Source organism: Phoca vitulina, unplaced genomic scaffold, assembly GCF_004348235.1.
Source record: "Phoca vitulina isolate PV1807 unplaced genomic scaffold, GSC_HSeal_1.0 scaffold7, whole genome shotgun sequence".
Classification (NCBI taxonomy): domain Eukaryota; kingdom Metazoa; phylum Chordata; class Mammalia; order Carnivora; family Phocidae; genus Phoca; species Phoca vitulina.
The window spans coordinates 1,835,966-1,863,735 of NW_022589710.1; the positions used below are offsets into that span (position 1 = coordinate 1,835,966).

Consider the following 27,770-nt stretch of genomic DNA (forward strand, 5'->3'; position numbering starts at 1 on the left):
AGTCAGTGGGAAGAGGTCAACAAGAGTTACGTTATTCAGGGAAGAGTGAGAAGCAGGGGTAGGAGGCTCTCACCTTGCTTCCGAGGAGAAACTGAAGCACGAGGAGGCAGGAGCCTCTTCTGAATCAAGGGAGAGCAGAGAGAGGTAGGAAGAGTGGAGAGGACCTGACGTTCACCCTGGGGGTCTGCTTCCACATGCTCTAAAGCGGCAGGACAGGGACTTCAGATGGGGCCCAACAGAAGGCTGTGGAGCCTCTTCCTTTTCTGGATTCCATTCTAGGGAGAAGCAACAGGAGTGGGGGTGGGCTGGGACAGGATGCGCTGGGTCCAGTCCAGACTAGGAGCAGTGTGAGCACCCACCTCTCCCCAGTTGGGCCCCACATGCCATGGCCCCCCAGGGGAGATGTTCCAGGGCTGGCCTAAAATTAAAGTCCACTGCCCTTTGTCCCCATAGGTACACTTGTGTCTGTTAGAATGCCCGTCTTATTTGGGGTTGGTAAAATAAAGGTCACTGAAGCCCAGGACCCAGACTGAGCCCTTCCACAGAGCCAGGTTCAGGCCGCAGGGCTGCATAAGGTGTTCTTTGTGCGGATGACGCCTCCGGGGCAGGGTGTTGGCGGGGGTGGGGGGGTGGCCAGCCCAGAACTGGTCCCTGACCGCTGATGCCAAGCGGTTGGCTGTGGGTCAAGGGTTGAGGGAACCCTCAAAGGCGGCATTACAGGCCAGACCCTCACTCCCATCCTGAAGCCTCCCCTCCCGGCATTACTCAAACTCCCTAAATGGGGCTTTCATAAACAGCGCGAGTCTGAACACTCGGGCGGCTCTCCCGCCCCTCCAGCCCTGGGGGCTTCAGGAGGGTCTGGGCTGCCTGCCAACCCCGGCTGTCCCCAGACTTGGGGGTGGGGTGGGGAGGAGGTGCCGCTACCCTCAGCTTCCTGCTAGATTTCCAGCCCGGAGTTTCCTCAGGCCCCGGCCTCCCCGGCTCCCCACCCTGCTCTCCCTTAACCCTTTCCTCCGGGGCCGGGGGGCGGGGGGGAGGAGTGGCACAGGTCCGCTTCTCCGGGGAGGGCTGGGAGGGGCGCGGTGGGAGGAGCTGGGAGAAAGTCCCAGAATCCAAGCCCCCTCTCCCGCACCCGAACGCCCCTCCTTCCCCTTCCTCTTCCTTCCACCCAGGAAAGGGGAACGTGGAAGGAAATTAACTTTGACCCCTGATTCTGGCTCGAGGCCTAAAACTTGGGTGGAAGGCGGAGGTTTCGAGGACCCTCCCGCCCCCTCCCCCCGCCTCGTCGCCCCCTCCCCCGGCCTTCCGCGCCCTTTCTAGCCACCCGGCAGACGGGGAAAGGGTTCATCCTGCGGGGGCTGGCGCAGTGGTGAAGGGGGAAGGCTGGGGGCGGAGGGAAGGGCGGCGGGAGCCCCAGCGGTCCCACCCCCAGCTGCGGCCCCTGGCAGGAAGAGATTGTCGCGGGAGCCGCCGCCAAAAGGGACGGAGCTCGGGCGGACGGGCGCCCGGGCGGTGGCGGGTGGGTCCGCGAGCCGGGAGGACCCGGGCCCGGGCGGGGCGGGGGGGGGGGGTTGGGGGCGCGCCGCTCGGAGGAGGGGGCGTGGCCTGGGCTCCTCGGGCACCCGGCTGGGGCGCCTCCCGCGCTGGGAGCCCGGTGACACTGTCGGCGCCCTCCTTCCAGGGGCGGGCGGGGCAGCCATGCTCCTGTCCGGGGGCGACCCTCCGGCGCAGGAATGGTTCATGGTGCAGACCAAATCAAAGCCCCGGGTGCAGCGGCAGCGGCTGCAAGTGCAGCGCATCTTCAGGGTCAAGCTGAACGCCTTCCAGAGCCGCCCAGACACCCCCTACTTCTGGCTGCAGCTCGAGGGGCCCAAGGAGAACATGAGCAAAGCCAAGGTAAACAGCTTGTCCCCACCCCCACCCGCCCTTTCCAGTCAGACCCCTCTCACGCTCCCCTGTCCCGGGGAGACGGGTCCCCAGAGGTCCCTCGACCTGGATTCGGCACTATGGCGGGCAGGTAGTGGGCCAGTCTCCTGCCTTTTTCCACATCTGCAGCCTTGGTTCCTTCCCTCTGGTTCCCTTTTTCTTTTCTGCCTCACCCCTCTCCTGCATGTCACTTCTGTCCCTCAAGTGCTCTGAGAGAGCCTCCGTGGTGTGTGTTCCCCCAGGAGCCTTCCATGGCCAGGACCCCAGCATCCATAGCCTGCTCCCCCATCCGGGGAACAACTTAAGGTCCAGCATTTCTATGGCCTCTGCAACACCTCTTTGTTCTCCATCAAGACGCTGGAAGGCCCAGGTCCTTCTGTCTCCTTTTAAGTCTTCTTAAATCCTGGGCTGCCCCTTGGAGCCTCTCAGAGTGCTGGGCTAGAGGGGCCCTTAGAAACCCTTCTAGAGCAATGCTGGATTTTACAGATGTGGTATTGGGGATCAGAGAGGGTAAGGGGCTTGCCTGAGCACACAGTGTCAGGTGGGGGTGGGGGGAGGGTGGCAAGTGCTGGGACTAGAACCCAGGGCTCTGGGCTCCCTGCTCCACACTCTTGATGCCCTAGGCAGCCTCTTGCAGGGACTGGTTGTGTGTGTGTGTGTGTGTGTGTGTGTGTGTGTGTGTGTGTGTATGCAGCTGCTCTGGAAGGCAGCAGCCCTTGGGGATGGGTGGGAATCTTGGAGGAGGGCTGTGGGCTTTCAGATGAAAGAGCCTGCTGTGTGGGGCAGGGCGCTGGACAGGCCAGGTCACAGTGCACCTCTCTTGCATTCTCCCTGGCTTCTCTCACAAGCTTCTTCCCTACTTGGGCCTCTCAGGTTCCCTCTGACCCCCAATCATGGCCAAGGTCTCCCTCTTCCCTTAGATTCCCTTATCTTTTCCTGGTAGGAATGCTACAGCTTCCCTGGGTCCCAGGTCACCACTCCCTGTGCACCTCTCACCCCCCCCCCCAAAACACACCCCTTCCCCAGCTGGGTCTATACCAATATCCTAATTGGTCAAGGCCATGGGTGGGGGAGCCCAGAATACACTGGCCAGTGGCAGGCAGGCAGGCTGGAAAGTTCCTCCCTCAGCCCCTCCACTGAGCTGCTTGGTCAGCAGTTTTTCCAGTTCTGACAGAGGTGCTAGGGGAGGGGAGGGGTGCCTGCCCAGAGAATGGATGGGCAGGAGCCCCTGAGATTCAGACTTTTCAGTAGCTGGAATAGGGTGGGTTAACAAGAGGAGCCTTTGGGGTTGTTTTGGGTTCTTAATCTTTTTGTTAATTTGAAATAGAACAACTCACCCTTTTATGGGATTTGTACTTTCAGAGGTGCCCAGTGCCCCTGCCCCCTGCTTTAAATCCAGGATCAGCTTCTCCAGGCTTGTCTGCTCCTGTTTCCACTGCCGTCTCAGGGTTCCTTGGGCCACTGATCCCTCCCTCACACCCCAGACCCTGCTAATGTAACCAGTGGCTCTCTCGATTCCCCTACCTGTCACCTCATTCCCCTTTGTCTTCCCTCGGGGGAAAGGCCCTGTTTAAGATGGAAACATAACGTGAGGGTCTTCTGGGTAAGTCCCTCTCTTACTGCACAGAATGAGCAGAAAGAAGAGATGGTTGGAGGTTTGGAGAAGGAGAGCAGGGAGGGTGGGAGGATAAGGCTTTGTCCTAGGAGTCAGGAGATCTGGGCTCAACCTGTTGTCACCAAGCTATGTCTGGGACAGAGGGGTGTGGCAGAGAGAGTTTGAGATCAGGGTTTGCTACCCTCTAACTGGGTGACCTGGGTCAAATAATTTACTCTCCCTTGAGCCTATTTCTTCATCTATAAAATAATAATATAACACCCACATCATGGAGGGGTTGTGAGTCAGCTGAAATAATGCATGCTTAAGTACGTTTGCAAATGTGGAAAGCTACGGGATATAGATGGCAGTTATTGTCGTTGTTTTTTAAAGATTTATTTATTTATTTTGGGGGGCGGAGGAAGAGGGAGAGAATCCTCAAGCAGACTCCCCACCAAGGGCTTCATGGGGGTAGGGGGGGGTGCCTCCATCCCAGGGCCCTGAGATTGTGACCTGAGCTGAAACCAAGAGCTGGGTGCTCAGCAGACCCAGCCACCCGGGCGTCCCGTATAGGTCAGTTATTACTGTACAACTTGGAACGAGTGCTTTTGTCTCTGATTTTCAGTCTCCTTGTTTGTAAAGTGAAAGGCTGAAATTAAAGTAAGATGAAATGCTCCCCAAGGTCCAGCAATCTCATACGTGACAATTTCTCAAGTATGAGGATGTCTCGTGGCTTCCGTGTGGAGGTGCTGGGGCTGAACCTAATCCTAAACTGTGGGGACACTTTGATAATGTGCTGTGATACCCAGGCCAACAGGCAGAGAGGACCTAGTGAGACCAGAGGCTGAGGGATGGGAGAGGGGTGAGCATGGAGTTGGCTGGATGGGGAGGGGAGGAGGGGTGAAGGAGACAGGCTCATCTGGAGAAGGGCCCGGGTATGTTTCTAAATTATATGCCCTGGCTTTCCAGGAAAATGTCTGTAGAACTCAAGAGTGCCTTTCAATTGTTATCTTGTGGTGGGATTTAAAAAATAATGAAGACATTTGCCGGAAATCACCTTCCCAGGCGGCAAAAAACAGTGGGGTGGCCTGGCCTCTCTGAGGCGTAATCAGCAGGTGGAAAGGAGGGTTTTAATAATGATCAGAGTTGCCCACGGACAAGCCCTGCTCAGCCCTCTGTCCCTGGCAACGATGTGAGGAAGCGTTGAGTGCAGAGAGGAGAGGTGACATTTCACTTTTCTCCTTTCTGGAGATGATGGAGGGAGGTGAGGGGGAGCCAGAGACTGGGTTCAGGGAGCTGTGGGACAGGGCGAGGTTTGCTGACTTTGGGCTTGGCTTGTCAGATGGAAGCTGAGCTGTCCCTTGCTCCCCACTGCGAGCAGTCCCATGGACGTTGGTGGCCGGGGATATGCTGGACCTGGCTGCTACTGGTCCGCTGTTAACATTTCAGGAAGTTTGCAAACCAGTGGAGTCCCACTGGTAGTTTGAAATCAGCCATGGTGGGAGTATTTATGCCATAGAAATTGTCAAATGCTGCAAATCAGGGCTATCCCCCTGCACCCCCCACGGGCTGATGCTAAACTCTTACCAACACACTTAATTGGGTTTTGGGCAACTAACCTTTCTCTCTTTTTATTTTTTTAAACTTAGTTTTTCTTCTATCAAAGTAATGCATAATTAAAAAGTCCAATAGTTTTAAAAAAGCACACAATAGGACACTGTGATTCCCTGCCTTGTGCCTCCCAACTCCGTCTTCAGTGCTCTTCCTCCTAGACAGTAGTCCCTTTGGCATTTCCTCATCTACGCATTCCTTAAAAAAATTATCTATCTATCTATCTATCTATCATCTATCTATCTATCTATCTATCTATCTATCTATCTATCTATATCTTTTGATTAATTGATTTTATTTTTTGTGTATTTTTCAAATTTAAATTCAATTACTTAACAGATAGTGTGCTGCTAGTTTCAGAGGTGATTAAATAATTTTAGATCTCTCTTTCTCTCTTTCTTAAGATTTTATTTTTAAGTAATCTCTACACCCAGCGTGGGGCTTGAACTCACAAGCCCGAGATCGAGAGTCACACACTCCACCCACTGAGCCAGCCAGGTGCCCCAGTTTTAGATATCTTTTTACTTTCTCTGTTGTAGGTGAGGGTTTAGCCCCTTACATCACTGTCCATTCTTTTTTCCCAATATAGTTATGTTTCAATTTTCTGTCGAACCTGCATTTACTGTTTACATCATCATGCCTGGGCATGCATCATTCACATCTGGGCATTGCCATGTACTCTGCTTATGTTTTCTTTCTCACTTTTTTATTTCACTAAGGTAAGAACCCCTTGTTTTTCAATTTGCTTGTTTTTCTTTGTACCTGTAGCCCATTCTTACAACTTCAGTAGCCTCTCGCTACAGTTTTCTAGAAGGTCGATCTATGGGTTCAGGGTGTTATTGCAGTTCAGCTTCCTTGGATACATCTTTCTGTCTAGCCAGGACTGCACAGCTGTCATCCAAGATTTCAGTTTGCTGTCATTCTTGTCATCCCTTTGCCTTTTTTCTTTGTCAAATGCTTTGTTTACTGGACCGAATGTCTTTCTCTTTCTTGGGTTGGTGGGTCACGTCATCGATGGCATCATCAAGTGAGAAAGATGACGCAGTGCTAAACGGTATGCTGGTGACTGCTCTCAACAAGCTTGTCTCTTGAGTCCTACCCTCCAGTCCGAGCTAGCTGTCCCCCATGCCTGCTGATGCTTGTGGTCTTAGAATAGTGCCTGGGTGCTCAGTGACGATTTGTTGACTAGATGAATCCATTCTGAGCTCTGTCTTCACCATCATCCTGGAGATTGTCTTTGCTTTTTTCCTATGTCCTTTCTTGATTGGCTGGAAGATGCTCCCCAGCAGCTTCCCGAGAAAGGTCCCCCCGCCGAAAGATTTTATAGGAGGCAAAATGTTGGAGGAGGTAAAATGATACGCACATTGGCATATCTACATTGCACATCTGAAGGTCGCTTGATATTGATAGTTTGGTTGGTATTGAATTATAAATGGAAAATTATTTTCCTTCAGAAATGCAGAGGCATTATGGCATTGACTTCTTGCTTTTGAGACATCTGAAGCTCTTCAGGTCCCAGGTCCTTTGTGTGTGAAATGTTTTCCCTCTGGAAGTTTGTAGTTTTCCCCACTGCTTTGAGGTTTCTCAGTGAGACCCCTTTGTGTGGGTCTATCTTCATCCATCTTCGGTTACTACTGCGGTGGTACTCTGTGGGCCTATCTGGACACTCATGTTCTTCAGATCTAGAAATTTTTCTGGAACTATTTTGTTGATGATTTCCCCCCTGTGTTTTCTCTGTCCTCTCTTTCTAGAACTCCTCTTCAGACATTGAACATTCTGGTCTGGTGTACTTTTTCTTATTTTTTCTCCTGTTCTCCAATTCTAACTTTTTGCTCTGTTTTCCGGAGATTTCCTGAAGTTTATCTTCCAACCGTTTTATTTTTTAAATTTTTAAAAAGATTTTATTTATTTATTTGGGAGGGGATAGGGGCAGAGTGAGAGGGAGAGAGTCTCAAGCAGACTCCCCACTGAGTATGGAGCCTGACCTGGAGCTCAGTCCCACGACCCCGAGATCATAACCTGAGCTGAAATCAAGAGTCAGAGGTTCACCCACCTGAGCCACCCCGGCGCTATACTGCCATCATATTTTTAATATCTAAAAGTCATTTATGGGGGGCGCCTGGCTGGCTCAGTTAGTGGAGCGTGCAACTCTTGAACTCAGAGTTGTAGGTTTGAGCCCCACATTGGGTGTAGAGATTACTTAAAAATAAAATCTTAAAAAAAATGTTATTTATGTTCTCTGAATTCTCTTTTCAAAGGGGCGCCTGGGTGGCTCAATCAGTTAAGCGGCTGGCTCTTGGTTATGGCTCAGGTCGTGGTCTCAGGGTCCTGGGATCAAGCCCTGCATCGGGCTCCACGCTCAGCAGGGTCTGCTTGAGGATTCTTTCTCTCCCTCTCCCTCTGCCCCCCTCCTGCTTGCACACACTCTCTCTCTCCAATAAATAAATCTTAAAAAAAGTAGTATTCTATTCTTGTTTAATGTGCTCAGTGTTCTTTATTATCTCTCTGAGAGAGCAATGACAGTAAGCGTTTTGAAGTTTTCTTCTCCTTGCTTAGTTTCTCTTCCTTCAAATTGTTCCCCGCCCCTTTCTGTGTGTTTTCTTTCTTTTTGTGGAGCCCAACGTGGGGCTTGAACTCATGACCTTGAGATCAAGACCTGAGCTGAGGTGAAGAGTCGGATGCTTAACCGACTGAGCCACCCAGGCGCTCCTGTATGTTTATTTCACATTAGGAGCTTTCCTCATATGTCATGGTAATCCATGCATGAGGCTGACACTTGTTGGTTTTGAGCTTGGTGTACGGAGATCTGAGGGCATTGTCTGTCAGGGAAGCTGTTTGGTGATCTTTAGGTCTTTGCTCTCCGGCTGGCCAGATTTCCAGAATGTTATTTCTCTATTCTCTGCCCTGGAGGGTCACGGTCTGGCTGCTGAATTGCCGAATGGGAAGAATGGGTTTCTCTGCACTCAGCTTTCATTGTAGACTTCATCATCTGGCCTTCTTCCCTTCCTTCATGTTTCTTTGTACGGTCTCCACACCCTCAAGTGTGGTGATCAACCTCTAATCCCAGGACCTCGTTTCCTGCCTGTTAGTTTGTCTAGAGAGCAAACCTCCAAGCGTGTGAGGTACTTACCCAGCCTTCGTGTAGGGGGCTGGTTGGTCTCTAACTGCTCCTCGAACAACTTTACCTCAGTCTGCCTTGTTATTTTTAAATTTTATTTTATTTTTAAGTAATCTCTATACCCAATGTGGGGCTCCAACTTACAACTCTGTTGTTTCTTTACCTTTTTTTGTTGAATGGTATAGACAGCATCGTGGTTAAGACCCCAGACTTTGGAGTCAGAGTGCCTGAGTATCCCAGCCCACTATCTGTGTAACCTTGAACTTGTGCCCTTCCTTGCTCATCTAAAATGGGGATGTAGTAATTTCCTTCTAGGGCGGAGAGAGGAATAAATGAGATCATGTGTATATGGAGCCTGATGCACAGTGAGTATTCGATGAATATTAGTTCACATTTATTATTTGGAAAAGGATCTTAGTTTTTAATGTATCTTTTAGTTAAAAAATATTGAACAGTTAATGGAACAATAACTATTTTAAGCTCTTTGCACAAAGAGAAAGAAACCACCCACAATCTTCTTCTCCAGCACATCTCTTCATTTTTACATATTGTTTTTCAAGTAATTGGAATGTAGGGTACTGGGGTGAGGATTGGTTAAGGTCTACGACAGTTATCCCGCATCTGGTCAGATTCACCCTTGCCAGACAGTGGGACCAGCTGAGGTTCTGGGTGGGAGGGGTTGGCTTGGGATGTCTATCAGGTTTTGAGCTGGTTTTGGACTGATCGCAAAGGGGTTAGACCTGGGCAGAAGTGCCTAGGTGTATTTAGGCCCTTTGGGGAAGGGGTTGGAGGTCTGTGGCCTGGTCCAGATAGAAGAGGTAAGCATAGGCCTGAGCAGAATGGTCTGAGCAGGGGGCTGGAGTGGTCTTCAGGATGGGTGCTGGAGATCTAAAATGGAGCCTTTGTTCCTTAATGGAACTGTTAGGGGAAAACAGGAAGAAGGATGGCTGTCATGGACATGGGATGTGGAGGGGCAGGAGGGACATGAGGGCAAGTGCAATCAACATGGGTTGGCTGATTAAGAGGGAGTGCCCATGCTCCCTTGGAGCTCATGGGGCCATGCTGGTACAACTCAGCCGTGTAGGGGGGAACCCCAACCTCTCCCCTCCCAGCGGCTGCTGAAGACTGAGTGTGTGAGCCCTGTAAACATGAGGACTTGGTCTGCCCAGAGAGCCAGAGGCCTTCGTTCAGGTTCAACCGTTGTGCATATCGGCGGGATTCCCCTGGATGCTGGCCCAGTGACTTACCTCCTCCTCTCTTCCCTCTGGGCAACAGAGTTACCATGGTTACAGGTACAGGTTGTGCTAGAGACCTTCTGGAGGGGGATTAAGCCAGAATCCCTCAGGATTACCCTGTAGTCACTGTGCAGTCTGAGGTGGAAAGGGCTCTGGTTTCAGAGTCAGACAGGTGTGGATTGTGCTCCTGGCCCGTCAGCTTCTAGCTGTGTGTCATTGGGCAAGCGACATGTCCCTTCTGAGCATACAGAATTCGAATAGCTCGGCTAAGATGCTAGGCTAAGCACTTCCTTTTTATTAACTCATTGAAGCTTCATAATAGCCTAATGAGGGGGGACTGTTATCCCCATTTTACAGATGAGGAATCGCAGGCACAGGGAGGGTAAATAACTTGCCCCAGGTCACATGGGTTCCTGGCACATGGAGGATACTCAGTAGTGTGCAATTCCCCTTCTCCTAGCTAGCTCACATTTCTAGAACCCCAGGGTAGGACTGGACCTTAGGGGTAGCTCACTTAACCTGCCATCCTACAGGCGAAGGGACAGAGGTCCCGAGAAGAAGGTAAATTTCCCACAGTTAACCTACCTAAGGTTAGGTTAGGTTGCAGTCGAGTTGGACCTAGAACCAGGGCCCCCGACTCCAAGCCTAGGTGCTTTCCCCTTCCCCTGGGTGCCTCCCTCATCCTGTCCGAGAGTTCCCTGGGAAGAAATGAGTGTGTGAGGGGACAGGGCCAGGAGAGAGGGCCTGGCCAGGGGGGTGGCATTTGGATTATGGTAGGCAAGGGGAGGGCATGTCCTTGGGGTTGGGGAGTGCAAGCCAGTGAGTGCAGGCCCCTAAAAGGATGACTTCCTTTGTGCTTGCTCTCCCTACTGTGGCCTCAGGAGTATCTGAAGGGCCTATGCAGCCCGGAGCTGTGGAAGGAGGTTCGCTACCCACAGGCCCTGCACTGCGCCTTCCTTGGGGCCCAGGGCCTCTTTCTCGACTGTCTCTGCTGGAGCACCCTGGCCTACCTGGTGCCTGGCCCCCCCGGCTCCCTGATGGTGGGGGGGCTGACCGAGTCTTTCATCATGACCCAGAACTGGCTGGAGGAGCTGGTGGGGCGGCTGCGCTGGGGCCCTGCTGCTCTGCTCACGCCCCGGGGGATCTGGGAGGCCGAGGTGACCAGGGCCTTCGGGGCCCTGGTCTGGATCCGTGGTGACCAGTACGCAGGGGATCTGCTGCAGCTGCCCCCAGCTGTCCAAGAGCTGCTGCTGAGCCTGGTACGGGACGCTGCGGGCAAGGAAGACATCATCGAGTGGCTCGGCCGCATCGGCACCTCCGAGTCGCGCTCTGACCCCGAGGTCCTGATCTGCCCTCCCCACCAGCAGAAGGAAGGCCCGGCCATGGTGTCCGTGGGAGACGGTCCTGGGCCCTTCCTGGAGGTGGGGACCCTCCAGAACAGGAGTCTAGAACATTCCAAGAGACTAACCAGCCTGGGAGCCACCAGGGCCCTGGTCTCGGGCACCCCCGGCCAGAACACCCAGCAGGAACCCGTCAACCAGCTGGTACGGTAAGTCCTGAAGAATCTCTTTGCTTCTCGGATCCTATCCCTGCTCCCCCACCCCAAGGACATAGTGGGGGACTTAAGTGGTCTAACCACCCTTCCAACAAACTGGGGCTTCCTCCAGGGTCGATTCCAGCAGCCACAGTGGCACAGACAGCGCTCCCCGAGAGGAAGGGCCGGCGCGAGCCACCGGCAGCCAGGACTCCACAGCCCACACACAGGCCCTGTCACAGCAGAGGCAGGGCCAGAGAGTGGAAGACAAAGTCCCCTTCCAGCCCCCCGTGTCAGCCCTGGGTGTGTGCCCGCCCTGGAAGGCCTGGACCCCAGGGCCAGCCTTTGGGCCCTTGTGGCCGGGGGCTATCGCGGCCACCTTCTGGAGGATCAATGAGCTGCACTCCCTCCACCTGGCCTGGCTCCTGTCCCAGGCGTGCTTCAGTTTCCCCTTCTGGCAGAGGCCGCTGGGCCCCATTCAGTTCAAGCTACCAGGGCAGAATCCTTTGCCCTTGAATCTCGAGTGGAAGCAGAAGGAGCTGGTTCCTTTGCCCAGCATGGAAAGCCCAGACTGCAGACTGGATGCGGGACCAGGAGGAGAGGTGGCCCTCCAGAACTGCCCGAGGCCGGACACCCCCCAAAAAGTCATGAGTTTATTGGTGGTCTCGGGGGGCTCAGGCGTAAAGGACAAGACTAGCCCCGGACTTCCACAGATAGGGCCACCCTTGACTTCTGTACCGCAGCTGCAAGCTGGAAGCGAGCCGGGGGATCAAGGAAGTGGGCAGTGGGATAGGAAGGGGCCAGAAGAGGGGCCCTTTCCAGCACTGCCGCCGGGGCAAGGAGTGTCTACAGCTCAGGGGGGACCCGTGGCTCAAGGGGGGCCAACCGCTCTGTCAGTACCCGACGCTCAAACAGTGCCTGAAATTCTCGAAGTGCCCATGGCTGCAGCAGTGGCCACAGCTCAAACCCCACCCGCGGATCAAGCGCTGCCCGCAGTCCCCAAAGTGCCTACAGCCCAGACGACGCTGGCAGTCCACGCAGAACCTGCAGCTCTCGAAGTGCCTTCGGCCCCGACAAAGCCAGCAGCTCCAGGGGTGCCCACGGCTCAGAAGGCCGCCGGGGCTCCGCTGGCAGCAGCAGCTCCAGAGGTACCTGCAACTCCAAAAGCTCCCGCGGCTCAGAAAACGCCTGCGGCGAAATCATCACCTGCGGGGCCCAAAGCACCCAAAGCTCAAACTGGGCCTGCAGCCAAAATAGGGTCTGCTGCCCCCAAAGCACCTGCTGCCCCCAAAGCCTCCAGAGCTCCCAAAACACCTGCGGCTCAGAAGACGCCCACAGATCCGGGGCCAGTCTCGGATGGGGCCAAACTCCTGGGCGAGGGCCAGCCTTCGTCAAGGGGCACCGCCTCCTTCCCGAAGGGCCAGGGGGAGGCCGAAAGGCAGGGTCCCCAGTCCGGCAGCACCTCAGCTCCCAGTAGTAAGCACCGACCTCAGATGCAGGGGCTCCTGGGGGCCCGGGAGGGCGCCCCGAGGCAGCCGCCTCGCCACCCACAGGCAAACAGCACAGTGACCAGCTTCCAGAGGTACCACGAGGCCCTGAATACACCTTTCGAGCTGAACCTATCGGGGGAACCCGGGAACCAGGGGCTGCGGCGAGTGGTCATTGATGGCAGCAGCGTGGCCATGGTGTGAGTACCCAGGGGCGTGGGGTGGGCTGGGGGTTCTGGGCAGCTGGGGCAGGGCATCCCGGGGGGGCGGGGGGACAGTGTGTGGCATCCCCTCAACCTCTGCATGTGGGTGACCTGGGGTTCAAATGGGGAGACGGTGGGTGGCTACGGCATGCTGGCGGAGTGCATGGAATTGTTACGACAGCCCTGCGAAGGGAGGTTTCTGTTCTCCCTCTTTGATAGAAGCAGAGCCAGGCTCAAAGAGGTGACGGACCTTGCCCCAGATTCCAGGGCCTAGTAAGGGGCCTGGCTGGCCTTGGCTTCCCATCTGTCCCCTGCCAAGGCCTGTCCTCCTCCCACTGCAGCCTGCTCCACGTGGCGTGGTGTCTGTCAACCCCAGGCCAGCTATCAGTGTTGAGCCCGAGCCTTAAGGCCCAGCCCAGGTGTCCTTTGTGCGGCGTTTCGTGCCTATGCCAATCCACCCTTAGAGACCGTCCTGCCTGCCCGGCGCTTACTGCCGTACACGTGTCCGCCCAAGTGCGTGGAAGACCTGTGGTCTTTCCCCCCACAGGGTAGGAGTTACTGTGCTGAGCGCACTCCCAGCACACAGTAAGGGGCAATGGATGCTCGTTTGCTTCCAGCCCTGAACTGAGTTCTTTGGGTATAGAGGTTGCCTTCTTTTTCCTCTTGCCCTGGAGGTCCCTAGACACACACACACACACACACACACACACACACACACACAGTGTAGGTGAGTGAGCCCGGTAGGTGTTCCCAGAATGTTTGATGGTGGAGGAAAGGGAGAAGGGCGTCGCTGGGGCGGATGCGGGTGCGTGGCATTGCCTGGCCCCGAGGGAGGACTGAGAGGAGGCAGGGCCATGTTCCTCAGGAGGGACCTGTTCCCTCACCTCCTGCCCCTGCCCCCCCCCCCCCCAGGCATGGCCTCCAGCATTTCTTCTCCTGCCGTGGCATTGCCATGGCGGTGCAGTATTTCTGGAACCGGGGCCACCGAGAGGTCACTGTGTTCGTGCCCACCTGGCAGCTGAAGAAGAACCGGAGGGTGAGAGGTGAGCTGCCTGCTGCCTCTTTGTCCCGACCGTGGCCCCTGCCACGTGGCCCTTCCTCTGAGCAGTCCCGTCTTCTGCCTTTCACCTCCAGAGAGCCACTTCCTGACGAAGCTGCACTCCCTCAAGATGCTTTCAATCACCCCCTCCCAGCTCGAGAATGGCAAGAAGATCACCACCTACGATTATAGGTGTGCCAGTCCCAGGCCTTCCTTCTGTAGGGCTCCGGGGGCTGGGCTGCTGTGTCAGGTGGAGTCCTGCCTCCCTGCTCTGGGGGGATGGAGGCCCACATGTCCGAGGGTCCTGTCGAGAGTCCTGTCGGAGAGGATGGCCTGGTGTGCGCGCCCTCTGGAGGCGGAGGGAGGGACACCGTGGGCTGAGGGCTCCAAGGTCGGCTCTACCCCAGGCCAAGGGGGAGTCCTGACTTTGGGACTCCGCAGCTCCATTCCCTTAGTCAACAGGCTTTCTTCCCCCATGACCTATGGGCTGAGACCGACTACTTTGGGCAGGACTAGCCCAGGGGACCTCTGGTGCTTCCAGTGAGCTGCTTGCCCAAGTGACTGATTCGGGGCTCCAGTTTGGGCTAAAGTTCATGTCTTAAGGAACTGCCTCAGTCTCCTACCCCCCCACCCCCCAAGCCCTGGCACTGGGCGGAGGTATGTGTGTGACTGTATGTGGTTGGAGCCCTGGCTGGGCTCTGACAATGGAGTTAGACTGGCCCTGTCTCCTCGCTAAAACCCCAGTGCCTTCCTACTTGTCAGTCCTAAGCACCCAGTCCCCAGCGTGGCTGCAGGACCAGTACGCACAGGGCGGGTGTGTGTGTGTGTGTGTGTGTGTGTGTGTGTGTGATGCTGCCTCTGTTGGGGCAGGGAAGGCCCTGCCACTGGTCCTAGGCTGGAGCCGATGCCGGGCACACACAGGTCTCGGCTGCCCTTAGGCCCCTCCTACGCTGGGCAATGAGAAGTTCTGTTCCTCCCCACTTTCCCCAAGACCTGGCATCTACCCAGCCTGGGAAGGGCTGGGCATGGTAGCCCAGGCATCGCTCCTTCAAGGGCTAGGCCCTTTGGTAAGGTCTTGAAGTGCCTCTAATTTCGGGTCTGGGCTTGAGGGAAGATGGCTTTTCCGCAAAGGCCCCTCTGCTGGGCACCTGTGGAATAGCACGCCTGGGGCCACCGGAATGGCAGCCTCCAGGGAATGCCGAGAAGTAGGTGGCCTTTGCTTTCTTTCCTGGTCACAGCCCTCTTTCAAGGAGAGGTGATCCTTGGAAAAGTGGATTTGTTTATTCAGGTATGTGTTTTTATATATGTTTATATGTATATACGTACTTACGTGCATACAGGGTCTATATGTAGCGTGTATACGTACATACAGATGTATGTATGTCTTGGCACGTACGAGAATGGTTGTGCATTGGTGAAGAGGAATAATGGAATATTTGTGTGCACGCTGTGTGCCAGGCGCCGAGGCAGACGCTTCAATGTCCTATCTCATTCAGTTTAATCCTCACAGCAATACAGGGTAGGTATTTTATGTGTCCGTTTTGCAGACGTGGGAACTGCAGCAGTAAAAATGCATGTGTGAATGCGGACTAGTGTGCAGCTCCCGTGCGCGTGTCTGTGCATGTGTCTGTGAAGGTCTGTCTCTTAAATAGGGTCTGTGTTTGTATGTACAGTTGGGGGTGTGCATCCAACCTCACCCTCCCGGGGGCTAGTGGTGATTTCGGATGGCCGCATAGACGAGGGGATGGGCTCTCGAGCCCTGGCTCCCCGACTACCAAAGGCAGCATTTTTGGTCGGCACACCTCCATGTGACACTGAGAGTTCATTTTCCCCGAAGGTCTGGCGAGGGAGGGTTTCTGGGTGGTTAGCGGCACCCCCTCTCCTTGCAGGTTCATGGTAAAGTTGGCAGAGGAGACAGACGGGATCATCGTGACCAATGAGCAGCTCCACATCCTGATGAATAATTCCAAGAAACTGATGGTCAAAGATCGGTGAGGTGATCCCAGGGGCTGGAGCCGTTCCTTCCCTGTGGATATCGGGCAGCCCCTGGCAGGGGGTGCTGGGCCCAGGAGAGGGGCCTTGGAACTGTGCCCACCAGCACCTGCCTGGGAGGAGAGTGGGTCTCAAGCCCCGTCCGGACACCCAGGGAGCGATGGGCCGTGGGTGAGTCAAGGCCTCCTCTATGACCACGTCCCCTCTCTCCCGGGTCCAGCCTGCTGCCCTTCACCTTTGCGGGGAACCTCTTCATGGTGCCGGATGACCCCCTGGGCCGTGATGGCCCCACTCTGGACGAGTTTCTGAAGAAGCCAAACAGGTAATGGGCCAGGCCTCCGCTGCGTCCCAGCCCCTCCTGGGACTGACCAGAAACGTCTCGGTGCTAGCCAACATTTGTCTAGTGCTTAACAATGAGCCGAGTGGTTCCATTTTCCAGGTCTTGACGCTTCTACCACATACTGATGCATCCGTAAACCACCCATAGTACGGTTTTCCAGTTTTCCAATTTTGCACGCCACGCACCCTGTCGCCGTTGGCGTTCGTACTCAATGTTTTATTGTTTTTCCAGATCTATGCCGTGTGAATTCACGTGGCTCATTTTAATGGCTGTGTGCTATTCCATTCCAAAAGTACCCAACGGATGTAACCAATCTTTTGTTGGGGCTCATTTGACATCTTCCGTATCATGCTATCGGCCCCGGTGCTGCCGTGGACAGGCTCGTTCTTGTTTCCTGGTGAACAAGGGAGCTGTGCTGGAGTACATTCTGGTGGACTTTTCCCCTATCTGTTATCTTTGATTCTCACAACTGGAGTTAGACATGACCATTATCCTGGGCCAGGTTTGCAGTAACTCAGATACCCAGGTATCTGCCCCCTCTGAGCTACCTTATTCCCCACCTCCTAGTTCCCTGGGCCCAGCGGGGTGTTGGGACACGGGCCAGGTCCTGGCCCCTGTTATGGACAGGGCCTTGCTTCTGGGGCCAGGTCCCTCAGTCTCATTTCCCTGGGTTTGTCTGCTGTGCCCTCCCAATCCCTTGTCAGGCCCCGATCCCTCTCTTGACCTTCCCCTGGCTTGCTCATCGTCGGGGCCGGTTGGAAGTGCCAGTCACTTCACTCCTACCATATCATCGGCTTAGATCTCGTTGGAAATGTCGCTTGGTTAATGAGGTTTGGGTTGGATGAGCCCTCCGGGCACAGCTGAATCTGATATGCAGGCCTGGCACACGCTGGAGGTAGAGAAGCCACCGGCGTGGGCAGGGTCCTGACAGGCTCTGCCGTGTCGCCGGCTGGCACTTGGCCCGGACTCAGGGACACTGGGCCATGGGGTGAGGCTCTGCAGATGCAGTTTTCCCCTTGGGGTGCCCCTCCGTCCTCCACAAGGCCCCTTAACGCCTCCGCTCTGCTCTTCTGGTGTAGGCTGGACACCGACGTTGGCAACTTCCTGAAGGTGTGGAAGACCCTTCCTCCCAGTTCGGCCAGCGCCTCTGAGCCGAGTGACGGTGCTGCCCCTGCGGCTCCTGAGAGTCTGCGGAATATGGAGGAAGTCAAGGAGGAGAAGGAGGAGGGGCAGGACGAGGAGCAGAGCGAGGGGCAGGGGGTGCAGGAGCCGCCTGAAGAAGACACCCTGGACTCCTCCCTGGCATCAGTGTTCAGGGCTGAGTGCCCTTCCCTTTCAGAGGAAATCCTCCGGTGCCTCAGCCTCCAAGACCCCCCTGACGGGGCCCTAGACATCGATCTCCTGCCCGCGCCGGCTTCTCCCTACCTGGGCATCCCCTGGGACGGGAAGGCTCCCTGCCAACAGGTCCTGGCCCAGCTGGCCCAGCTGACCATCCCCAGCAACTTCACTGCACTCTCCTTCTTCGTGGGGTTCATGGACTCCCACCAGGATGTCATCCCCGACTACGAAGCTCTCGTGGGCCCCCTGCACAGCCTCCTCAAGCAGAAGCCGGACTGGCAGTGGGACTGGGAGCATGAGAAGGCCTTCCTGGCTCTGAAGCGAGCCCTGGTGTCCGCCCTCTGTCTGACGGCCCCCAACGCCCAGCTGCCCTTCCGCCTGGAGGTGACAGTGAGCCAGGTGGCCCTAACGGCCGTTGTCTATCAGGAGCACTCAGGGAGGAAGCACCCCATAGCCTATACCTCAAAACCCCTCCTCCCCGATGAGGAGAGCGAGGGCCCCCAGTCAGGGGGAGACAGCCCCTACGCTGTGGCCTGGGCCCTCAAACATTTCTCCCGCTGTGTCGGAGATACCCCGGTGGTCCTGGATCTTTCCTACGCCTCCCGGACCACCGTGGGCCCCGAGACGCGGGAGGGCCGCAGGGTTTCCAAAGCATGGTTGATCCGATGGTCCCTCTTGGTACAGGACAAAGGCAAGAGGGCCCTGGAATTGACCCTTCTCCAGGGCCTGCTGGGAGAAAACCGACTGCTGACGCCCGCGTCCTCAATGCCTCGCTTTTTCCAGGTCCTGCCTCCTTTTTCCGACCTGTCCACTTTCGTCTGCATCCACATGTCGGGCTATTGCTTTTACCGTGAGGACGAGTGGTGTGCCGGCTTTGGTCTCTATGTCCTGTCTCCCACCAGCGCCCCCGTCTCCCTTTCCTTCTCTTGCTCCCCTTACACTCCAACCTATGCCCACCTGGCGGCCGTGGCCTGTGGCCTGGAGCGCTTTGGCCAGTCCCGCCTGCCCGTGGTTTTCCTCACGCACTGCAACTGGATCTTCAGCCTCCTCTGGGAGCTCCTGCCCCTGTGGAGGGCTCGAGGCTTCCTCTCCTCGGACGGCGCCCCGCTACCTCACCCAAGCCTGCTCTCCTACATCATCTCGCTCACCTCTGGCCTCTCGTCCCTCCCGTTTATCTACCGAACCTCCTACCGGGGCTCCCTGTTTGCTGTGACGGTGGACACCCTGGCCAAGCAGGGCGCACAGGGGGGCGGGCAGTGGTGGGACCTGCCAAAGGACGTGCCAGTCCCCGTCGTGTCCCCCCACACCATGGGCAAGAGGCCCGACCTCCTGGCGTTGCAGCGGAGCGACGGCACCCTGGCGGAGATCATTGCCAAGCTGCGGGCGGGGCAGAAACTGCCTGGCTCCTCCCCCTTCAGTTCTGTCTTCAGCTCCCTCAGCCTCGACCAGGAGAGCGGCCTGCTCATGTTCAAGGGGGACAAGAGGCCCAGGGTCTGGGTGGTCCCGAGGCAACTCCGGAGGGACCTGATTTTCTCTGTGCACGACCTGCCCCTGGGCGCCCACCAGAGGCCCGAGGAGACCTATAAGAAGTTGCGTTTGCTGGGGTGGTGGCCCGGGATGCAGGAGCACGTGAGGGACTACTGCCGGAGCTGCCTGTTCTGCATCCCCCGCAACCTCACTGGCAGTGACTTGAAGGTCCTTGAGTCCCCCTGGCCCCTCAGGTCCACTGCCCCCTGGTCCACCCTGCAGATCGAGGTGGTGGGCCCCATCACCATCAGCGAGGAGGGCCACAAGCATGTGCTGATTGTGGCCGACCCCAACACCAGGTGGGTGGAGGCGTTCCCACTGAAGCCCTACACGCACACGGCCGTGGCCCAGCTGCTGCTGCAGCATGTGTTTGCCAGGTGGGGCGTCCCTGTGAGGCTGGAGGCCGCCCAGGGCCCCCAGTTCGCTCGGCACGTCCTGGTGAGCTGTGGGCTGGCCCTGGGAGCCCAGGCCGCCTCCCTGAGCCGGGACCTCCAGTTCCCCTGCTTGACCAGCTCCGACGCCTACTGGGAATTCAAGAGGGCCCTCAAGGAGTTCATCTTCCTGCACGGCAAGAAGTGGGCGGCTTCCCTGCCCTTGCTGCACCTGGCCTTCAGGGCCTCCTCCGCCCAGGCCACGCCTGTCCAGATCCTGACGGGGGACGAAGTGAGGCTGAGTGAGCCCCTGTGGTGGGAGATGAGCAGTGCCAATATCGAAGGCCTCAAAATGGATGTCTTCCTGCTGCAGCTCATTGCGGAGCTGTTGGAGCTACACTGGCGGGCGGCTGACAAGGCTAGTGAAAAGGCGGAGAACAGGCGTTTCAAGCGGGAGAGTCAGGAGAAGGAGTGGAATGTGGGCGACCAAGTCCTTTTGCTCTCCCTCCCCAGGAACGGCAGCAGTGCCAAATGGGTGGGCCCCTTCTATATCGGGGACCGCCTGAGCCTGTCTCTCTACAGGGTCTGGGGCTTCCCAACTCCGGAGAAACTGGGGTGCATCTATCCCAGCAGTCTGATGAAGGCCTTTGCCAAGAGCGGCACACCCCTGTCCTTCAAGGTCCTGGAGCAATGACCGAGGTGGTGGGAGAGCCCCCACTCCAAGGTCCTGGGCTTTTGCTGCTAGGCCGCCCCCAGCCCCGGGAAGTGGTCTCACAGCCCCCTGGGGGCCTCGGTTGTGCCTTTTGTGGAGAAGTTAATTCACAAAGCTTTGCTGAATTGCCTTGAACTGGGGACAAGTGTCCCTACGGAAACATCCCCAGTTTGGGGTATTGGGAGAATCTGTCAAAGGCTGTGAGATATGGACCTCTGGGGATTTCACCCTGGGGTAAGGGTAGGCCAGGCTCAATGTCTTTCCCCAAGTATTTCCTTTGTCCTGTCACACGTGGGCAGGTATATACACATACCCCCCAGACTTTTACTTCTGGTGTGCTTCTGGGCCTCAAGACCAGAACTCCATTCCCTCCTCTAATGTGGACTCTTCCCTGAACGTTCAACTGGGGGCTCTTGCCCTTCAAGTTGTCAGAGGTGACACAAGTCCATGAGGTTGTCACAGCTCATTCCCAGTCTCATGGCCACCTTCCTCGGGCCAGGCTAGGCCTGCCCAGCTGTCAAGGAGGGGTTGGCAGTTCTGGGCTCGAGACTCGGAGCTGGGGTAGGAGTACGGCCAGCCACGCCGAGCGTCCCGCTTGTCAGCAGGGGAAGGGCGAGGGGAGACAGTCGGCCTACCTCAGTTGGCTCCAGCCAATGGAGACAAGTCCCCGTCCCTTGCTTCAATGGCGTCAACCATACAGAAATCAAGGATCTCGATGCCGAGTGTGGCATCTCCGCCTGACAAGCTACTTCAACTAGACCAAGGGGCCCAGGCCTCTGTTTCAAGGGGGGCAGGGCATCTGAAATGAGCAGTCTGGCACACGGTGACGTGCTGGCATGGCTCGCCCTCCCAACCCCACCCCAAAGCCCACAGCCCTCTCCTCCTGCCATGTCTGCTGTGCCCTGCATCCCCAGACCCTGCACAGTGTGTGACTGCTTTGGTTGGATCACCCCATCCCCTGCACCTGCCTTCTGTGTAGAGCAAAACCCAGCTCCCTCCAAGCCACTCTCTGCAGAGATCATCTTGTAGGGAGAGTGAATTTCTCCTAGGTGTGTGTGCTTACGCTGACCCCTCCGAGTTGCTGTTTCCACCCACAGAGCAGTTCCGGGTGAAGGCCAGCACTGTGTCACTCCGGCGGGGCCTCTGAGTAGTTTTATTTCTCCGAAGCTGAGCCAGTCTCCTGGCCCGGCCCAGGTTGCCAAAGCACTTGGCATTGCTAGAGCTAGGCATTGCCTACCATCGCGTCCAATCTGCTTGTTTTGCAGCCAAGGAAAGAGGCCCAGAGGGGGCATCAATGTGCCCAAAGTCACACAGCTAGTTGGTGGCTGAGTTGGGACCAGGATTCAGCTTCCCGACTCTCAGTTCACTTTAAACAGGCTTGTGGCGACAGGTTCAAGGGAGAGGATCCCTCAGAATCCTCTCTGGTTCCCCATCTCCCAGCTCTCGTAGACAAACTGCTTCGATGTTGCCCTTAAACCATTTCCAGCTGTTCATTCTGTCCAGGAGAGAATGACTGGGTGACAGCTGAGAAATTGAAAGGTGAGCTGTGGGATTGTTAGCAGATACCTTCTTTCCTCTTTTCTCTCCACTCCCTGCTCCCCGGCTTCTCTGCCTCCTCCCTCCAATAGTATGCCAACCTCCCCTCTGTGCTGGACCCACGTCCTGCCTCCCTGCCCCCCCTCCAGCTGTTAACCACATTTATGATCTTATACCCTTTTATATGATTTTTTCTTCATTCGATTTGTCAATAAATGGATCCAAATGGAGTCAATGGCCAGTTCTTTTTAGCTACGGACTCAATTCTGGGAGTGGGGAGGGTGGGAGGCGGTCGTGGGGGTACCGCTACCGCACGTTTCCCAGGCTGACCTGCAGAGTTGAAGGCCTGGGCACCACCCTTCCGAGCTCACCTGACCCATGCTCTTATTTCACAGATGGGGAGACCGGCACTGAGCATCGACAGGCGTCAGGCCCCACCGCTGGTTTGCGGCAGGGCTGGGAGGGACTGCATGTTTGAGTCCCCCCCGCCAATTCATCTGTTGAAACCCTAACCCCCAGTAGGATGCTCTTAGGAGGTATTAGATATTAGAGGTATTAGAAGGTATTAGAAGGGCCCTCCGGAGGTAATCAGAGATGAGGTCATTAAGGTGGAGCCTCCATGGTGGGATTAGTGTCCTTATTAGAAGAGAAAGATGTTAGAAGTCACTTTATCTCCACCATGTGTGGTATAGTGAGAAGGTGGCCATCTCCGAGCCAGGAAGCGGGCTCTCACCACAGACTGGATCTGTCATCACCTTGATCTTGAATGTCCAGCCTCCAGAACTGTGAGAAATAAATGCCTGTTGTGTAAGCCCCCCAGTCTATGGCATTTTGTTATAGCAGCCTGAGTGGACTACGCCAATTGCATGCCAGCTAACATTTCTCTTCTTCCTGCCCCTGGACTCTTGCTGTTACTGCCCTTCAGGCTCAGAGACTGTCCTAATGGTGGCCAAGCTTCCCAAAGTTGGGCCTCTGCTTCTTGCTGCCTTTTTCACCTGCCCAAACTTCTTCTTTTTTTTTTTTTTTTTTAAGATTTTATTTATTTGACAGAGAGAGACACACAGTGAGAGAGGGAACACAAGCAGGGGGAGTGGGAGAGGGAGAAGCAGGCTTCCCACCGAGCAGGGAGCCCGATGTGGGGCTTGATCCCAGGACCCTGAGATCAAGACCTGAGCCCAGAGCAAGAGTCAGATGCTTAACTGACTGAGCCACCCAGGCACACCTCACCTGCCCAAGCTTCTGTCCAGCACTGGCAGGGGTATGGAGTGGTGGGAAGGAAATGTCCTTCCTGAGAACTCCCCAGTTTGTGTGTACCCTGTCACTCATTATTTGTGGAGCTATGTGCCAGGCCCTGTCTAGGTGTGGGGTGGGTAGCAGGTAATGTGAGTGATATGGTCTCTGCCCCTTTGGTACCCACACTCGGGTGAGGGAAATGATTCAAGATGACTCAAGCAAATACAGAGCAGGGTAGTAAGAGAGAGTGTTCCAGAGGAGCTTGTGGCTCAGGCACCTGGGATCTCAGCTCACAGGCCATTCAGAGAGGTCCTGGTCTTCCCGAGAGCCATGCACATGCTCTTAGTACAGGTCAGCAAGTGAAAGGCTCGAACTCCTAAGTGGAAGGCTGATCAGAAAGGTGGCTCAGCAAAATCTATTTGCTACTCAGGATGACTTTAAGCCATAATCAGATTTTACCCACATTGGCTTCTGAGCCCTCTGATGGTGAGATTCTTCTTCTTCGCTATGGAACAACTTACAAGGTCTGAGCAGGATTTGCGATTCCTCCTCTCTTTGGGGGAGTGAATAAAAAACGTCTGTCTACAGTTGAGCATCATGGGCATGGTAGACTACCAGTCACTGCTTCTCTCATTTACACCCATCACGATTTTCCCTTCTTATATGCGGCACTGGCAGGTGGGCTTCCCCAAGTCTCTAGCAGAGAAATTACAAAACAGCCATTATGCAGATAGTCCCATGATGTAACACAAGCTGTAAAGACAAAGAACGTTCCACACTGTATCCCGTTCCCATGTTAAAACTTACATAAACTAGCTGGTGAGATTAGGACCTCTCAGCTTTATGTTATACCATGTTTTCTGAGCAACCAGTTATTAAGTCCTTGTGTTCAGGGTAAAAATGAACACATCAGAACGAAAGAAGTTTTGTAACAGGTAAGTGGCCACTATAAAACAAAACAAAAATCCTACCTGCTTTTTAAAGATTGCCCAAGAATCTTTGGGACATGCACCAGTTTTAATTTATTTACTAATCCAAGTGGTAACAGTCACTTATATAGAGCACTTGCTTTGTGCCAGGCACCGTTCTAAGTGTTTCCTAACCCTGTGCAGTAGATCCAATTCTTTTTTCCATTGTATAGAGGAAGAATTAGTACAGAGAGGTTAAGTCACAGAAGGTCACATGCAGCTTCTAAGTGAGGGGCTCCCGCGCCACTATCTTAACCGCTATGCTCACTGCTTCTCACGCGAGCATATTCACCTGGTTGCTAGAGTTACTCCTCCCCCCCCACCCCCCGCTTCAATCTGTGGCTCTCCATCTTTCACTAATGTGTTACACAGGGTCAGTTCAGATTTCTCCATTTCAGGTTGGTCCAGATTAAGATGCTTTACAAACTAAAACAGGTCCCGATTTACCTCAGGTGGGCCCAAGAACGATTCTCTTGGCCCTGATAAATTTTGACTTGAAAGCCATGCCTTCTTTTTCTGTGGTGTGATGAGAAAACAGTGATTTTTGAATTGCTGCTTGGCCATTTCGCAGTACGGCAACCTGGCTCATGCCCAGAGGCTGGGCCATTTTCAAGGATCAGAGCTCAGGATGCCGTGCTCCTCCTGCCCCCACCCCGCCCCAAGTTCCCACTTTGCTTTTCCTGGGGCACCTTTTAAAATAACCACTTAGAGTTGAGTCCACAAACATTTTAGTGACCTCTGGGCCAACCACCTTATGATTAATAGGTCTTGTTACCCTGCTCTCTACCTCCTGCTCGCTCACTCGTGACGAGGGATAGACGACTGCCCTTCCCTTGGTTCATTGCGTGAACCCCCGCCTCCAAGTCTGGGATTTGTAAGTAATAAATCTTGTGTCTTTCCTTCCTTTGTGTGCATATACTGAAACTGCACCTCCAGTGAAAATGGTCCTGGGGTTTTCATCCCCCTGAGGTGAGAGCTCAGACGGGGAGGGAGCGACCTGCCTACGACGTCCGTGTGGGTGGCTTGTGCCTCCTCATTCAGCAGGTCATAAGCTGCATAGTTTTAATTTAATATACCAGCTCCAGGTCCCCCAACAGAGGATGGTGCCGCTTTCCCTCTGCTAGTACCTGGTGCTACTTTGTAAGCCTCCACATTCTTGCAGATGGTGAAAATGAAGCAGGAGAGTTTGCTGAGGCTGGACTGCCAAGGATCTCAAAAACCACACAAAGATATGTCTCATTCTGAGACTCACACCCCATCCCCTAAAGGGCTTTAGGCAGTGAAGCTCATTTACAAACATCATTATGGCAGCCCCAGTGTGGAGAACGGGTGGAGGGAGGTGAAACTGGAGGCCAAGGGATAAGTTAGGAAGCTTTTGGGGAACTAGGGTCACCTGGATGGCACAGTCGGTTAAGCATCCAACTCTTGATTTCGGCTCAGGTTATGATTTCAGGGTCGTGGGATCAAGCCCTGAGTCGGGCTCCATGCTGGGTGTGGAGCCTGCTTAAGATTTTCTCTCTCCCTCTCCCTCTGTCCCTCCCTTACCTCAAAAAAACACAACCCCCCCGCCAAAAAAAAAAAAACAACAAAAAAGAAAGGTTTTGGGAAACTCCATCTGGGAGATTGGTAGTTTGAGCCAGGGTGGATGGAAAACAATGGATGGAACCCATGGGTGTAAGTGATTAGCTATGGGGGGATAAGGGAGAGGGGAGAACTGAGGACAATGGCTAGTGCTGGGTTAGGGCAACTGGGAGGTTCCATTTACAGAGAACAGACACACAGAGAGAACAGATCTAGGGAGGAAAGTCTATCATTTTAGGAGGTTGACTTTAAGGTGGGCTGTCCAAGGTATGAGTCTGAGATTTAGGAGGGAGATCAGGGAGAAAGATAACAAATGTGGAAGCTGTCAGCACATGGATGAGAGTGTGTCAGGACAGAAGGAATCCTAGGGCAGAACCTTGAGGAAAACCAACATTTAAGCCATGGGCAGAGGTGGAGGAGCCTGGAAAAGAAACTGGAGCCTGGGCCAAGAGTGGAGGGCAAGCCCAGAAGGCATATAGCCAGGGAAACTGGCGCAGAGAATTCTAGTAAGAGGGTGAGGTCAACAGGGCCAAATGTTAGGGAGAGCCCGAATAACAGAAGGACCAGGAAGTGTCCACTGACTTTAGTGACACAGAAGTTGTGAGTGACCAGCTGAGAGCAGTTTAGGTGGGGCAGTGGAGGCCACAGTTGACTTAAGAGGTGGGTAACTGGTGAGCATAAATATTTGACTCTAAAGGGGAGGAGAGATGGCACCAACTAGCCTTGGGGGCATATAAAGCTGAGGACAACTCTATACCTACAACTATTTCCATACCCATCTTTTTCTCTTTCAGGTTTAAGATACTTGAGTCTAGTTAACTGCTGAAGAGAAGGAGTAGAGAGGGAGAAGTTGCACCTACAAGAGAGAAGTGAGGAAAAGAAAAGGGGATGTCTGGAGGAAGTGAGCTTCGTGACTGGTGGATGGAGATGGCAGCCCTGACAAGAAGAGGGACCCAGCTTCTACTGAGCCAGATAGGACGAAGCAGAGCTGAGAATGGTGAGTTTCTAGATGTGGTGGTAGGAAGGGTTCCTGCCTGGTGTTTCTGCTGCTTCTGTGAAGGGGGCTGTCTGCTACTGACAATGGGGCAGAGTTGGTGGTATACAAGGTTTCAGGAGAGAAAAGAAGGTTTCAGTTGGATGCTGGGGAGGATGACGAGAACACCTGGCTGAGGAAACCACAGGAGACTTGGACGGACGCTTGAGGACCAGGAGTGGCTGGACACCATGAGTTTAGATCTACAGCGCATCTTTCAGTGGTGGGACTTTCTCTGCCACAACCAGCTGCCAGGATGTGGGCATAGGAAGGTAAAACAGCTGGATTCTATTCTTAGGATCCTTAAAGTCTGAGGAGCTTTTTGTACCTGGAGAGGAACACTAGCCGCCATCTGTGCTTTATTTGTTGTTTAATCTATTTACCTTGTAAACCTACTTAAGCAAAATTGTCTAAACATTTAAACATGATTTATATACCCAATAAATCAAAATCTATGTATTTTACAAATCAAGTGATTTAAACATTGATTGTAAACTTAAATCCTCATACATATTTCGATAGGATCACCAATATAATGTATTAAGTTCTCTAAAAGCATGATTTTGGTAAAGCACACACATCTTACAAGGACCATGATGTTTATTACACCTACACTTACACTTATTATAAAAATGGGTTTGTAGACCCAAGAGATGGATACTATCTCAGTTTAGCCATCCAAAAAAAGAAACTTATCTCAGTGCAGATGAAGTTTTGTATTACTCATCAACGAATTCTTGGTTGGGACCTGGGAACTGGATCCCCTTCTAAAATGACTAAAATCAGAGCCAGTGTTTACCTTGAATAGCATGGGAATTCCTCAAGCCCACACTTTTCCCACATGATTAGTGTGTTGTAGCTGGATGGCTTTCCTTTAGATGATGCCATCCTTAAATTTAATGATGAGGATATTCCAAAAATGTCCATGTTCCATGCAGATGTTCCAAAAATGTCCATGCCCTGATCCCTGGAAACTTGAATTATGTTTCGTGGTAAAATGGACATTTTCATATGTAATTTAGGTTAAAATAGGGAGATTATCCCGGAGTTTCTGAGTGGGCCCAAACTAATCATGTGGTCACTTAAAATCAGAGAACTTTCTCCACTGAAGTCAGAGACATGGATGGGTCAGGGAGATTCAAAGTGTATGAGGGGCTTGGCCCAACATTGTTGGCTCAAAGATGGTGGATCTCAGTCCTACAGCCATAAGGAACTGAACTCTGAATGAGCTTGAAAGTGGATTCTTCTCCTTCAGCAAGGAAGGCAGCCCTTGCTTTTGACCTTATGAAACCCCAGATAGAGAATCCAGTCATGCTCTGCTGGACTTCTGACCTACAGAAAACTTTGAGATAATGGATAGGTATTGTGTTAAGCTGCTAATTGTATGGTAAT

General features: G+C 54.2%; 1 protein-coding gene across 3 annotated transcripts; it reads left to right on the plus strand.

Annotated features, from left to right (window-relative positions):
* The first annotated feature begins 1,312 nt into the window (after nt 1-1,312).
* NYNRIN (NYN domain and retroviral integrase containing) lies at nt 1,313-21,735 on the plus strand. Of its 3 annotated transcripts, XM_032404840.1 has the most exons (9): nt 1,313-1,519; nt 1,682-1,896; nt 10,366-11,033; nt 11,152-12,705; nt 13,621-13,751; nt 13,843-13,939; nt 15,637-15,738; nt 15,960-16,061; nt 17,159-21,735. In XM_032404840.1, exons 2-9 carry the CDS (start codon nt 1,699-1,701, stop codon nt 20,007-20,009), a joined length of 5,703 nt encoding a protein of 1,900 aa, XP_032260731.1. In that variant the 5' UTR covers nt 1,313-1,519; nt 1,682-1,698; the 3' UTR covers nt 20,010-21,735. The 3 variants fall into 3 exon arrangements, with proteins under 3 accessions (XP_032260731.1, XP_032260730.1, XP_032260732.1); XM_032404839.1 differs by lacking the exon at nt 1,313-1,519 and having other exon boundaries at nt 1,642-1,896; XM_032404841.1 differs by lacking the exon at nt 1,313-1,519 and having other exon boundaries at nt 1,642-1,896; nt 10,849-11,033.
* The last annotated feature ends 6,035 nt before the right edge of the window (nt 21,736-27,770 follow it).

Excerpts from the sequence above, each read along its gene's own strand:
- NYNRIN (XM_032404840.1), top strand. The coding sequence starts at position 1,699 with ATGCTCCTGTCCGGGGGCGACCCTCCGGCGCAGGAATGGTTCATGGTG. Across the intron at positions 1,897-10,365 it reads AGAACATGAGCAAAGCCAAG|GAGTATCTGAAGGGCCTATG; the intron begins GTAAACAGCTTG and ends CTGTGGCCTCAG. Across the intron at positions 13,940-15,636 it reads ATCACCACCTACGATTATAG|GTTCATGGTAAAGTTGGCAG; the intron begins GTGTGCCAGTCC and ends CTCTCCTTGCAG.